Consider the following 15,301-nt stretch of genomic DNA (forward strand, 5'->3'; position numbering starts at 1 on the left):
ATTCAGTGTCTTGGGTTTAAAAATACATGCAAGGTAAAGAGATTAGAGCTGTTTTCCAAACCTCCAACCCTTTGAAGTCTGAGGTTTGGAATGTAAGGGCTACTGTGTCCTTGGTAAAATTTCATTTCTTTTCTCCAGAATTCAGACATCACCTTCAGGCCTATGCCTGGGCAGAGAAGGGAAGCATGTTGATGAAACCCAAGCTATTGCTCTGTAATAACCCAACTATGATAATGAACTCCCTGATTCTAAGCTTCGGCAGATCCTTGTTGTACCCCATCTTGAAATGATGTGATCTCTTTTCTTTGTTTTGGGCCCTCAGAAAAGATCTGCCTCTGGACAATGGAAATTAGATTGCTGATATGTAATATTGTGATAATGTGTATTATCTACCTGAGTCTTCCTGAGAAAAATAAGAACAGTCAAAACCCATTCTAATGTCCTTCTTGGGGAAAAGAAATTACACTGTCTCCCTCACCCTCGCCTGGGAAGTCCAGCCTCACAGAAGACACCAGCTGAAATTAGACAGCACTCATGCTTCATTTGGCTGCTTCCATTGCTATTTCCTGGGAGATGAGCGGCTCTCCCTGGAAAGAGCACGCTGCCGCCCCAGGTGGCCCGCACCCACCTCGACAGCACCTGGTTTCTCTCTGCCCACTTTCCCATTGTTCACGCTTCTCTTAAGTTCTCCCCGCTCTCTAGCCAAAGCTGCCTGTGTTCTAACTGTGTTCTCTTTCTTCCCCCACCTCATGCTGCCCGTCAAGGAGACGAACAGTTCCGAGGAGTCAGAGTGTGATGATCTTGACCCTAACACTAGCATGGAGGTAGAAGCAGCTATTGTCGTCCTCTTTACTACAATGATTGTCTGTTTTGGTGTGTTCTGTAACAGTGACCTTGCTCAAGTGACCAGCCAGTCAAGGATACATGGTGATATTAGGGCATTTCTGGGTGTCCCATCCAACTTATAAAAAAGAAAACAAAACTGAATTCAGTTTAATTTAAATTAAAAAAAAAAACAAACCTCTTCCTAGATGCCTTTTTAAAAACTTCTGGTTCCCTTGAATGCTTGCTTATTATTTTCTTCTTTAGACAATTTTGGCTTTGTGTAGAAAATCTCCAGCTTCATAATGGGAGACTTGGAAAACATTTTTTCATGGAAAATAGCTTTATAAATAGTGACTGGTTCTCAATTAAAGAGAAGAACCCCCTTTTTTTTTTTTAGTTCTCCTTGCTCCCTTTTCCCTTCTTGCTTTCCCTTTTTCCTTTCCCCTTTATGTTCTTTTTCTTCTGGGACTAATTCCTCCCTGAAGGCACCAGTAAAATCAGGGATTAGGTGTGGTTTGTGGGATGACCTGGCCCCCGGTCACTGTGTATAGCTGGCGGATAGCAAATGAGGAGTGATCGCAGCAACTCCAGAACCTGCTCTTCCCCAGCCACCAGGGCTCCTGGGCAGTAGCTGCACCTGTCATGAAGGAAAAGAACCTTGGGAACAGCCTGCCTCCTATAGGCCTTGCTGAGTCCTTTCTAGAGATAAGGAGGCTGAAACCCAGCTCAGGGGCCTTTCTCATACCACAGGGTTACAGGAATGTGGGCGAGAAACCAACATCTTCACCAGCAAGAACATCCAATCAACTTCAACTCCTTCTAGGCCAGGAACTCTTTGGGATTATAGAATTAGGGCTTTCACATGGCTCACTACTGACAAGCATCATAAATTTACAAACCCTAGAGAATTGGAGCAAATGGCTTTCCTGCCATTTTGTCGTTCCCAGTAAATTGAAATATTTTCCTCCAAATCTGTGCCCACATCCCTGATAATGGATGAAAGTTTGAGAGTTCTTCTGTGCATAAAATGTAGAATGTATTTTTTAAAACTTTTCCTTTTTATAGCCCTATGTTTTTCACTTAACTAAATGGATCTTTATTATTCTAATTTGACCTAATCCCAAAGAAAGCCACCACCATATGATGACAACCAGCACAAAAGCCGAGGAAAACCACATGACTGTAAGAGGGATAAGTCAGTGGTGGAAGATGGCAGCTGAATTCAACCAAGCCAGAGACTAGTGGTTGAAAGTGAGAGATCTGTCTGGAGAAAACAGTCCCCTGTGGCTGCAGGTGTTGCCACAGAGCTAAATCTGGCAGGTGTAGGCCAGTCCGGTGCTCCCCTGTTGGGTATCTTAGAGAGTGAGGAAGGTGGGGGAAATTTCTGGCTCTGCTTTCCTTGCATTTCACAAGACAAGCACCAACTCCTGGGGAGCTCACACCTGTCAGCTCGGAGATATGCCTCATAGCACCTCTATCTCCAGACCTCAGTGTTGCTGGCATGTCCTGAAAATGTCATCTGCAAATACCTGGAGGGAGCGGGGAGAGCCAGGTATCTGCGTTCTACAAGGCAATTTGGGACTTTTCTCAGCTCTGGTGAACTAGGGGGAGAAGAATGACTTTCCTTCTCTGCTCTTTAGAGGAAGAATTGGGCACAGGTAGGTGTGGGACCAGGTGACCTTCTCATGGGTCAACACTGAGAAGGCTGACTGATGTAATTAATACTCTGTTCTGCGTTTAAATGAGCAAAAGCTTGCAAGTGTGCATGTCTTAGCCTTGCTTTGTGAATTGCACACATTTCTTGGGTTCTTGTTCATCCAAGGCTTCACATGAGCTTGAGCACCGGGAGGTGCTGTGGTTGCATAAGGAAACATGTTAGGATGTCAATGCTGATATAAAGAAAGCCAAAAATTGTATTGATGCATGTATGAAGTTTTCAGATGAAATAGTTGAGGTAGAACTGGAACTCTTGAAGGAGTTGGAAGCTGCAAATATTCTGGTTAATCAAGTTTTCTGTAGTAGAAGTGCCTGCAGCCCTCGTACATTCACGTGGATCCTTGTCGGAATTATCGGGCGCTTCTAAACTGTGTTGCTATGTTGATATTAACTCTGAGCACAGAATCAGGTGCTGAGGGAAAGCAGGCATCATGGCACTGTTAGCGTTTTCAGACGCAGAGGACAAATAAGATATACAAAGTTAACCTATTCAATATGAGTTGAGAATTTTCTCAAGGGGTAGGTATAGGTAGCACTTTATTGCAATGTCCCTTGCAGAAGAAAATGGCTTGGGGGTGCCTACTGAAAAGAGCTATATGTTAAAGACCAGGTTTGAGAAATATATGGGCTGTCCACCTCATAAAGGACTCTTGCTGTTAAATTGAGAGCTTTGGGCATCATTTCCAGGCCCAGTCTGGCCCCAGGCTTTTGCACCTGATGACCGTAATAGGTGTGGTCTCATTGGAAGTGTGTCCCTGTGCCCCCTTGAGCTGAGCTGCAATTCCTATGACCTCTGCTAAGATCCCCTGGACCTGAGCCCCCTCAGCGGACACCCACTCCACACACCCTGTGCACTGCTCAGTGTGAGATCTCTGAATGCTAAGTCCTGCCCTGCTGACTGCCCATCCTTGACCTGATGCCAGCATATTGATTCCAAGCCTAGTCATGTATAGGCTCTTATCTCCTGCCTCTGCACGAATATAATTTCCAGAGCACTCTTTATTCATTCTCAATTAGTGGGTTGAAGGGTTCCTTCAAGGGGCAGTTTTCTGGGGTCTCTGCTTTCACATTAGCTGATTGCTGCCCTCATGGCAGGCATACGTCCTAACGTACAATTTTAGGGAGACATATAGGCACATCCCTGAAAGCTAGTAAGAGGAAAATAAAGCACCTTGAATCCTAGGAATCTGATTTTCAAAGCTTTCTGAGAACACCCAGTTTTGTAAAGGGAGGCAATTCTGCTCTGATGTGTACATCCTTTTTCTTCCTCTATAGAGACATGCTTATGAGTGTTCTCAAGCATAACCTCCCCTCCCACTCCCAGGACTGCAAGCCACACCACCAGCACCTGCTGAATTGGCTCTGGGTCTCTGCGATCCCCTCACAGCTCACAGCCCCCTTGTCTCCTGCTGATCCAGGAGCACATCTCAGAGGGGACCATTCTAAAAATGACTAGATCTGTCCCTAGTTTAGTCTTGTTCTTTACCCTGCACTGATTACACTTTGGGAGTGGCAGTGAGGGGGATATTATAAATGAGAGAAATGTCTGTACATGGAAGAAGAGTCAGATCAGGCTGAAAATCAAACATGAGGCTGTCTTGGGAACAAGTGACTGTTAATTCATTTTCCCCAGTAGAGCTTAGACTGCCAATTGTCTTTTATTGACAAGGCAGGCAGGTGTGATGGTGGACTAGGCACCACATGCCCTCCTGCCAGCTCCTCACCCTGTCCTGCCCAGTGTCTGCACTAACACCTAGGCGGGAGGCAGGGCTGAAGGCTTGAGGCTCAGCCTCCGCCCTCTCAGCTAACACACCCATCTTTGAAGAGTCTGGGTTTTTCTGAGCTGTACTGGATTTCTCCCAGGACCCAGGCTACACGGGTTCCCACATCCCTGCCACCTTTGAAAAGTTGTCTGAAGACTCGATGCTTGGGCTTTGGCACCCGTCCTCCAACCTCAGCATCGCCGCTTGCGTGCAGCAGATGCTGGCGTAGGAAGGCCTGACCCAACTCCCCAGACTTGGGTCTCAGTCTTCAGGCTAGCATTTATGTCAAGTCCAGTTAACTAAATGCATCTTAATATTTTTTAATGTCAATGCCACTTTTAACAGAGATGGTTGGTCCATCAGAGTAAGAGGTTGTCATGATTCTAAAAAGATCACATCTCTGCCCTAGCTAGCCATTTGACACAGGGCTGTCCTCAGCTGCAACACAGGCTACGTGCAGTCATAATACCAACCATGAGGCATTTAACTCCAGGGGTTGGGTATTGGTGCTTGCTGTGTAAGAGCTGGGTTGGGAACCTGTGGGAGAGAAAGCATGTGGAAAGATGAAGCTAATTTGAAAAGAAATTTCCAAATAGGGTAAGAATCATAGACTTTCAGAGTAGATGGAATCTTGGAAACCTTTAGTTAATACTATCCCCTTCATTTGTTTTTTATTGTGCTGAAATACACATAAAATTTACCACATTTACCTGTTTTAAGTGGCATTAAGTGCTTTCACAGTGTTGTGTGGCCATCACCATTATTCATTTCCAGAACTGTTTCATCATCCCCAACTGAAACTTTACCTGCTGAACAATAACTCCACTTCACTCGCCGTCTCTGCAGCCCCTTCCAAGACTTTTAGAAGAGGAAACCGAGGCAGAGGAAGTTGTGACTTCCTGTTCACAAAATGAGCAGGTGCCCTGAAGCCTGTTTCTGGTTTTCCCTGGCCCTTGTTCCCCCACCCACACTATCCTGCCCCCCTCTTGGAGCTCCCCACCCCCACCTTCAGGTTGTTTTTAATCTAAAACCCAGATTCTGGCAGACAAGAAGCCGCGCCTTCCAGTACCCGTTTTCCTCTGTTAATTTGTTATTCAGTTTTCCAGCTCAACAAAGAATATCTTTTCCACCCATCCCGGCCCTGCAAGGCTGAAGCAGGACTTAAATAAAAATCACACGAAGGCAGGATCATATGGAAAGAGCACTGGCACAGGAGCCAGGAGACTGGACTCCAGTCTAGGGACTGTCCACTGTAAGGCCAGGAGACCTGGACTCCAGTCTAGGGACTGTCCACTGTAAGGCCAGGAGACTGGACTCCAGTCTAGGGACTGTCCATTGCAAGGCCAGGAGACTGGACTCCAGTCTAGGGACTGTCCACTGTAAGGCCAGGAGACTGGACTCCAGTCTAGGGACTGTCCACTGTAAGGCCAGGAGACTGGACTCCAGTCTAGGGACTGTCCACTGTAAGGCCTCAGGTGGGCCAGCCTTTCTGAGCCTGGGGGGTTTCTCTGTGGGATGTCACACAGCTCTGGGGGCACGGGTGTTTATGTAAGAGATGTTGAACCCTTTGAGCCTCCTGCCGGTCTAAGGTATAGTATCAAAAGACCTTGCTCTCCTGAACTTCTGACGCTGAGAACAATGAGGCCTCAACAGCAGAGAAAACAGAAGAGTTTGTGCTTTGCCCCTGAAATTTGTTCTGCAGGGGCTGTGGCAGGAATGGCCTGGGTACATTTCCTCCCTAGCCCCAGCTGGAGCGTCTACTTCCGGCTCTGGGAAGGGTTTGAGTGGCCAGAATTGACCTTTCTTTCTTGCCCCAGACCCACAGTTCCCTAGGCCTGGCTTTCACGTCTTCAAAGAGCTAGCCTGCGGCTCCCGCCTTAGCTGCCTCGGCTCCTTGTCCCAGATTCAGAGCTTCAAAATAACCTGGCCAGACAGATTCAAGGAAACTTTTACACCCCTGGTCGGGTGACTGACCTCCCGGCATCGCCAGTGTATTTCCACTGGTGCCTGTTTCTGCATTTTATAAAAAGAATTTTTTTTTAAATGAAAAGAACTCTTTGGAGAAAAGAAAGTGAAGCATCACATTCCTCTCATTTTATTTTTACAAAATATTTTCTTTGTAATAGATCCGATGGGTTGGGCCCAGAGACTCACTCCTCTTGCCTAGCTTAGCTCTAACTCTACATGCAGATTGATTTATATTCTGCCACTGGGAGAAGCACACTTAGGTGGCTGGAGCTAGTGTTTCTTTCTCCCAAGAGGATTCACTGCAAGATCTTCCACAGCATCGTCACATCTACTATGCTTTCTGCTCCTTCCAACCGTTTGGTGAAGATGGAGTTTTCTTACCCTCCTAGAAGAAACGGGTTCAGAAAAATCACGGTCACACAACCGATAGAAACAGCAGGTCTTAACTCTGGTGCTTTGAGAGGACAGACTTGGCATGTGATAGAGAAGTCTGCTCCCCAAGTGAGGCTCAGTTCCTTAAGGAAGGTCAGTTTCAGGCCGTCCCCTGTTGCACATTTGCTTGCTGGAGAAGAATTTCTTCCTCAACAACTTTTTAAATCCCTTGACAGTTGGGGTAATTATTTGGCCTCACCACACCCATTCCCAGTGACTCAAGAGTCCAGCCATAAGTGCCAGGAAAGAGGTCTGGTTTCAAGAGCCGGAAACGTCTGAATTGTTTTTTCAGGTCAGAAGAGTCACCCAGCACACCCTCACCCTCATCTGGAAGCCTGGCCCATCTCATTTGTGTCATACACTGATGAGATTATGAGGTGCTATTGACCCAGGAGAAGTCGCTCTAAGAGCCAGCTATTAGAGGAGCAGAGGCCACCACCTCCCTTGCGCACACCCTGTGCTGTCAAGATCCACCTACAGGCCCGCTCAACATGACTTCCTAGTCAATTCAGTTTAACACAAGTTGGTTGATACAGGCATTGCAGTGAGTACTATAGAGGGCCAACAAGTTATGTAAATTAGGCCCCTCCCTGCGCTGTCACCTGGAGGGAGGTGGCTTCGATTAAATGCCTTTGTTATATAGGGAACTTTGAAATCTGCTCTTATGGGGTCAGAGAGCCATTCAAGGACTCATTCAGTGAATATTTAACAGCCACTCAGGGCTGGGCTAGTAATAGTAGCTCCTGTTTATCCGCCTTTCCTATGTATCCAGCTCCATACTGAGTCCTTTCCTTCCAACAGCACCAAGACATAGATACTGTTGCCATTGTTTTTGCTTTTCAGGTGAGAGAGCAGAGAGGTTAAATAGCTGTCCCACAGTTGGGCATTCACAACCTGTCTCCCAGGGTGCCTGTGTGCGTGGTCGTCAGGGGCTAGGTTGGAGGGACTGATACGATGCAAAGAGTCTTGGAGAAGTGTGAAGGCTGAGAAAGGCTTGAGAGTGCCTAGCACACATTGAAAAGAGACTGCTATCTGGATACCTGGGGTTTAGGTATGTGGGAAGAATGGTAGGCAATAAAGCCTGGCAGGTGAGTTTTAACCAGATTCTGAAGGCTTCGGGGGATTTGCCAGGAAGCCTGGACTTGATGCAGCAGACAGTGAGGAGCAGTTGAAGGTTGTTGGGCAGAGTCCAAATAATTCATTCTGGGCTTTAGGAAGGAACTGGCACCTAACTGAACACAGTGGGGACAGGCAGGCCCATTGGAGGGCTGTTGTAGTAGACTAAAGTGGGAGGTGGCAAATACCCAACCCTAAGGGGCAGGACAGGGAGAGAACGGAGCGCTAGTGAAAGGCAGGGAATGACTAGTAGGGGAAACCGTGACGACAGCAGCTGTGTGTTCAGCTCAGGGACCTCAGGGAAGAAGCGTGGGGCGTGGGAATCCACAAGTCAGCCTTCCTCTGGCCCTTGTCCTCAGAGCACATCGTAACCTATTGCGGCCCACAGACTCTGGGAGGTTGTTTCCCTAGTAAAAGAGGTTTGGGGGATCAGAATATGATCAAGGTCAAATCATTAAGGGATGAGACCTCAGGACACTCATGCATAGAGATTTTGAATATTCAAAGTCAAGATTGTAGATTCCACGTTGGAAACACGAGTTACAGAAGGGAAATGATAACACCACCACTGGAACCCCAGCCCCGTCCTCACGAACACCAGAGACCAGTATGTGCACACCATAAACCGCCTTTTAGTTCCTTTCTCCTCTGCTATTATGTGAGACGGGATAGATCTTCTTTCATTATTCTGTGTAAGTCATATTTTTATCCCTTTTATTTTTGAGAACACAATGTTCTTAAAAGCAAAGCTTGAAGAATAGGAGAGGGATTTGGACTAGAAGAGGCTTCCCTCGTGGTTGGTAAAGAATCCTCCTGCAATGCAGGAGACCCTGGTTCGATTCCTAGGTCGGGAAGATCTCCTAGAGAAGGGAAAGGCTACCCACTCCAGTATTCTGGCCTGGAGAATTCCATGGACTCTATGGTCCATGAGGTCGCAAAAAGTCGGACAAGACTGAAGTATGATTTCTGGTTTGACTTTCACTTTCACTTTGGACAAGAAATCCCCGTAAAACAACGTGCTCCACACATAGACACTCATAAGTCTACCCAGTAGTTAGTGCTTATGTGTTCTTCTCAGGAACACATGGAACTTTTTGTGAAAATCAATCATGTACTACCCATAAAGCAAATCCCAGTGAAAATCAAGGAATCAGTCTTGTAGAAACTAGGAACAAGAGATAATTTTTTAAATTTCATATATTTGTAAATTTAAAAACATTTCTATTAAAATTGGGTCAAAGGAAAAAATCATGGTTGAAGGAAAAGTACTTAGAACCAAATGATAATGAAAATATTTGGGAGGTAAGGATAGTTCAAAGAGAATTCTGGTGTCTGGGATTGTGTTGCATTTATGTATTTTTTAAATTTCAGCTTATATCCTCTTAGAAATGAGAAGAAATAGGAATATTTTCTAAATATTTAGAGAAATGTATACTAAACAAATAGAATATTGTGTCTGGTTTCACCAGATTGGAAACATGAAGGGCTAAACCTCCAAACCAGAAATCATACCTCAACTTTTAGACATTGTTTTTCTGTTATCTGTCCCTTTTATTCATCATCTAAAAATCCCTTTCTTTCCTTGTTGGAACACAGACTCGCTTGACACAAGCACTAAGAGAAAGAGGAGGCGGAGAATGGAATTTTGTTTCACTCAAGGTAGCTCTGAGTTGAGTTTAGGACCTTTGGTTTGAGTTTTGTTTGACTATTTTAACTCCGTCGACATTCTCAATGTATAGTTTTGAACTGTGTGTTGTGAGAGGTGATGAGGGATTTAGAAGAAAGAGGTATTTTTCTTCTGGAATCGTTTGACACCTGGTCTTCTAGACAGATGGGATTTCATCCTCACGCTCAGGTCTTGGAGTCAGAACCTTGGACACTGACTGGCAAGAAAAATAAACTCCAGATTTGCTCAAAGCTCAGCTTATTATTCATTGCTGGTTGATTTCACCTGTAATCCTTTCCTGTTACTTCACTACCCTCCCGTTTTAAAGTAAAATCAAGAATACAATTGGAATTCTCTCCAGAAGGAAGAAACTGAGTTGCTGATGAACTGGATTGTGGTGGTTCCAGGAGGACCCACTACCACCTGCTGCCCTCTGCTGTTCATACACAACCGGGCTCCTAACCAGCCCTTTCCCACATGGTCTATGCCAGCCTCCTCCTCCTGAAGCTTGGTCTCTTAGAGAGAGAACGGGCGTTTCGTATAGACAATGTCACCTTCCCTCCGCTTCCATTTTGGAATCCAGATCTCGCCCCCTGCCCCTCCATCACTTTACATGGACTCCCAGACTGTTTCTGAGGAAGGAAAACATTAGGTTTCAAGAAATGTGTGCACCTTATAATTAACCCTTTGAGTCCCAGTCTGATACCTCAGTTCCTGTCCCACACCACCTGTGATCATTAGACAAGGTAGTGTCTAATGGAAAGGAAACCTAAGTTCTAGTCTAAACCCATTGAGTCAGTTAATTTAACAAATTCTACTTGTTCTGCTATGTCAAGCAACATGACAAAGAGTACATGAAATACATGAACAGGTTATGGCTTCAAAAGGGTTCACAAGTCTGGTGGGGCTCTTAACATGCAGGGGAGATGTGATGACAGATGGCAGCACATGATCAGAGCCAAAGGGACCAACCTCTGGAAGAGCAGAGAAGAGGGGAAGATCACTTCGGCTAAATCTCAGATCGGGACTGACTGATGAGATTTCAGAACAAGCCATGTTCCGGATAAATGGAAATAGAAAAACACTCCGAGTTCACGGCAAGGCATTTTTCTCAACTCTCCTCCCTATCATTTCAGTTTTTCATTGATTTGACAAATAGCAATGGAACACTTGTGTGCCAGGTATTGTGCTAGGCTCCGAGGCAATGACAGTGAATGAAACATGGCCCTTGCCCACATGGGCCTTGTGGTCCATAGAGAACCTCAGATAAATATGAAGCTACGGGATGAAAGGTTGTCATGACCCTCCTCCAGTCAATACTCTGATTTGCTTCAAAATAAAAATTTAAAAAAAAACAACAACAAGGAAGGAATCCCCTGTGGGCATAATCCAGAGTCACAGAAAAACATTAGGATGGATTTTTTTTTTTTCAGGCTCTTTGTTCTTGCTGGACAAGTTTGTAGAGGAGAACTGGGTAGAGATGGGACATGGAGCAAAGGTCAGCAGGCAGTCCTTTGACATTGATGACAAAGTCTCCCGATGCTTTTCCCAAGACCTTGCCTCTGCATTGAACGCCGAGGTGGAAAAAGCTCTGGGAGCCATTTCCCCATCACTGTCTCTGTGCTGTTACACTTAACTTCCCTGTCTCCTCTGGAAATGGGAATAAGTAACTGCTCAGCACTTTCTCCCAGGGCTTTGGAAGAGCACGTGAAGGAGTCTGAGTAATCTGTGCCAACTATGAAAGGCTAAACAAATCAGTGATGGTATTACCATTATCAGCAACACCTGGGCCAGCCAAAGGGCAGCGGCATGAAAAGAGGTGCCTTCCACAAGCTGCCTCCAGATAAAGAACCTACAGTTAAGCTGTACTGGCAGCCTTTCTCTCCAAAGTCCCCAGTAAGGTCTACACCAAAGCTAGGAGGATTTTCTTTTTAAACAATGCTTGCTGTGTTTAATAATGTACTTAACACAGTTGGGGTTGTGACAAGAAAGGGGAATAAGGTAAACTATCTAAGCAGCAGTTTGGGATGTTTATAAAGCACTGCCACAGTGTAGGTTTATGAAACCCCACTTAAATGTTTGTAACATAGGAAACTGCCATTTGAGAGCTCTCTGAGACTCCTGGAATGGACTCAGTGTCTTGCTCCCTCTTGGATTCCCATCAAGATGGGAAATACAGGCCATTGAACAAAGCTGGCAGCATTCCCAAATCTTTTTGACCCTAGAGTCAAATCCTTCTGATTGATTTGGGGTAGGAGGAGGGAGAGGCCAGTGCTTCATGTTCCTTGAAGGGTGGTTATTGACATCAGCCCAGCACCGTCCTAGACACTGCATGTCGTTTAAGTCCATCTTTCCCACTAGACCGTTGGCTCAAGGAGGGTAGTGGGCATTCTGCCTCTCCCCCTGCTGGCCACCACCACTTAACCAATGGTAAGCTCAGTAAATCATCATCAGATAGGTTGAGCCCTTCAGTCAAACAGCTTTCCAAGTGGACATTATGATCCCCAGTTTACAGATAAAACTGAGGCTTCAGTTGCTTGGGAATGTTGTTCAAGGCAAGAGAGTGTGTCTGGCTTAGAATCTGGATACTACATACTCTGTCTGCTCCTAGAGTTTACAGTCCCTTATGCATCCCATATTCCTAAGACCCTACTCTCTCAGAGGCCATGGATTTTATTGTTTTTAGATTTTTTAAAAAAGTTTGCATTCTATTGTGTTTAAAAGCTGACTCCAGTCAAATATTATTAGGATTATACACAGGAGTACTTATGTTAAAGATCTTTTGGTCCTGTTTTTCAGATTTTATGTATAAATAAGTCCTAAATTCATGGGAAAACTGAAATGTGACATAGATCAAATATTCATTCAACCAACGTGTATTAAATGCCCATTACATGGCACACTGGGGGCTAGAGGCCTGAGGTACAAAAACGAATAACATGGTTCCTGTTTTTTAAGAGCTTACAGTCTAATACCTCTGACCAAACCATTTTTTCCTTTAAAAATTTATTATAAAAGTGAAACATAATGACTGCAGAATATTTGGAAAGCCCATGTAAGAAAAAAAAATCACCCAATGTTCTGATGTTTTATAAATTCTGAGGTCGGAGCCTATGTCTTAGTATCTCTGTGTCCACAAAATCTTACACCATCCTGTGTGCTGCAGTCCATGGGGTCACAAAGAGTCGGACACGACTGAGCGACTGAACTGAGAGAAGCAAGCAGTATTTTTTGAATGGGGGGACAGCCACCCACCATCTCATCACCCTGGGGAAACCACTGTTAACGTTTAGGAAATATTCCTAGTTTTCCTTGACTGTGAAATGACTGATTCCATGTCATCCTCCCGCTCCACCTAAGCCAGGCGGATCCACTTCCGGCTCCCTTAGCCGCCCCTGCACGTGATGCCGTGCTGCCCATCAAAGGCACTGGTGGCTTAGTTGCCTTGTTAACTGGAGCAACTCTTTACACTTCTCCTACCATGGTCTGGGGTCTCCTCACGTAGATGGGGTTTCAAAAGTGTGGGAAAAGCAGTCCCTTTACCAAATGCCCCATGCATCCCCACCCCACCCAGAAGAGCCTCCGGGGCAGGAAACAGGTCTATCCGAGATTGGTTTCCTTGGATTGAGGGTAACGCTTAGCAGCCTTCCTCAACGGGCTGCATGTTGATTCACCTGTGTTTTAAAACTGCTGATCCCAACCAATTAAAAGAGAATTTCTAAGCATAAGGCCCAGGCACTGGGTTTTTGTGTGTTTTTAAAGCCATCTGGGTCAAGGACTGAGAACCACTGGTTTAAAAGCAGGCAGGGCAGTGGTGTGAGCGGCCTTGGAGACTAGCAGAGAGCCCTGTGGTGGTCAGAATCTTGAGACACTCAGCTCCAGGATGAAGCATTACAGCAGTTTCCTGCAGCCTGTTTCATGAAAAGCCTGAGTGGTAGATGCAGGCAAAAGGTTTGCAGAGAGGAACTCAGAGGAGGAATATCTTTTTCCAAAGGGCTTGATGGATGCCTGTATAAGGCAAAACCACACAGAAACCGAGTTGACCTGTGACTTGGGTAAATCAGAGAGATAAGTGTGACTGCCCCAGTGGGCGGTTTGCCAGGCACATAAGCTTCCTGCCTTCATTATGAAGTAAAGAAGAATTTTGCAAGATAAACCATTAGAGATAAGCCACTGCAACAATAGGCCTCTTAGCAGAAGGGAGAAGATTAGAATTAGGTAATCTTTATTTAAATAGTCATTGAATACTTGTCAAGCATTGTGCAATAGACATGGTGTCATTTAATCTTCACGGTAACACTTTGTACTAGGTATTATTTATCCCGTTTATAATGAAGGAAATTAATGGTACTAAAGTTTAAATGACTAGGATAAAATCACATAAAACAAAAGAAGTGAGCCCCCGCCTCTTCTACTCTGTAGCCCAGGTTTTGCTCACCCCACCCAGCTTTGTGACCTAGACTATAGGATTAGAGGTCATACTAACGATGGGAGAAAAATCAAGGCAATCATCTTCTCAAGAAGAGGTAATGGCCAGTGGACTGGAAGGTTTTCCCTTCTGTGAGCTCCATGTTGTCACATGGCAGACAGCTTGGTATGTACAAAGGGCACCAGCAGGGCCTCCACCAACCAGCCATAATGCCAGACAGGTCACTAGGGCAGCCCAAGTCTCTGTTTCCTCACCTAGGCAGCCAGGAGGGCAGTTCTGTGGTTTTCAAGCTGCCTATGGAGACTTGGGCCACAGGAGGAGTTCTGGGAGGGCAGGATGAAGAAGTGGAACTTTCCTTTCCCCTCAACCAGTCAAACTCTGCATTTAGCTGCTGGGAGGAAATGACTGGATTCTTGTCCAGCACCCTTCCACTTTAATAGATGTCGGTTCCTCTATATTTGAATATTCCCAATGCTGGGAAGAATCAGTGCCATCAGGATGCTTGAGTGACTGTCAAGGTGGCGGAGAATGGGTTTTCATGCATACAATAGGGAGGAAGAGCAAGTGACGGAGGCCAGCGAGGCCAGCTCTGCAGTCACAGTAGCCCTGCCTGGGGCCCCAGCTGCCCAGAGGGAGTGTGAACAGAGCAGAGGGGAGGGTAAATGAGGGGCCCTTGTTGTCACGGCCATAGTGCCACGGCCACAAACTGCAGGGGCTGGGCTCGAGGCTTCTCGCCCCAAATTGTACTTTCATTTTGGTCACTATGATGAGTCTCCTGTTCTCTTTAAGTAGCTTAGGATTTAAGCAACTTTCTGTTTCTTTGTGTTTTTCAGATCTTAAATCCAAATTTCATCCAAGAAGGTGAGTTAAAAAGTGACAGAATTGACTACACAGGGACTGGCTAAATAAATTATGGCAGATCCAGCACTGAGGTAGCATCTTTAAACAGTGGTCATGTAGTCCTGTGCTTGCGGACAAGGAAAATGTTTAGGATAAACAGTGGGGTAAAAAAGACCACAGCTTGCAATGTGTATAATGAGATCCACGTTTTGTAAGAAAAGCTGTATTTCTATAAAATCTAAAAGGATATATACCACACTGTTCACAGTAACCTCTGAATGATGACATCATGGAGACTGTCTTCTCTTTTTTTTAAAATCTATATTTCCTAATTTTTCTAAAACTAAACATTTATTAATGGAAACCCATTCCAGTGTTCTTGCCTGGAGAATCCCGTGGACAGAAGAGCCTGGTGGGCTACGGTCCATAGGGCCACACACAGTCGGACACAACTGAACCGACTTAACATGGCACGGTACTTTAAAAATACTTTTTCACAGGACACCAGTGACTCTGCGCTGTTAAGCCGAAGATTATTCGAATCAC

General features: G+C 45.4%; 1 protein-coding gene across 9 annotated transcripts in view; it reads left to right on the forward strand.

The window, feature by feature from the left end:
• Positions 1-15,301, forward strand: part of KALRN (kalirin RhoGEF kinase) — a 699,404-nt gene that overhangs the window by 655,806 nt on the left and 28,297 nt on the right. For all 9 annotated transcript variants that reach the window (XM_042232347.1, XM_042232379.1, XM_042232348.1 and 6 more), the window contains 2 exons: positions 765-824; positions 14,749-14,776. In XM_042232347.1, coding sequence (XP_042088281.1) covers positions 765-824; positions 14,749-14,776 — 88 coding nt within the window. The remainder of the gene's footprint in view (positions 1-764; positions 825-14,748; positions 14,777-15,301) is intronic.

The sequence above is a fragment of the Ovis aries genome, chromosome 1, assembly GCF_016772045.2.
Source record: "Ovis aries strain OAR_USU_Benz2616 breed Rambouillet chromosome 1, ARS-UI_Ramb_v3.0, whole genome shotgun sequence".
In the NCBI taxonomy this organism is placed as follows: domain Eukaryota; kingdom Metazoa; phylum Chordata; class Mammalia; order Artiodactyla; family Bovidae; genus Ovis; species Ovis aries.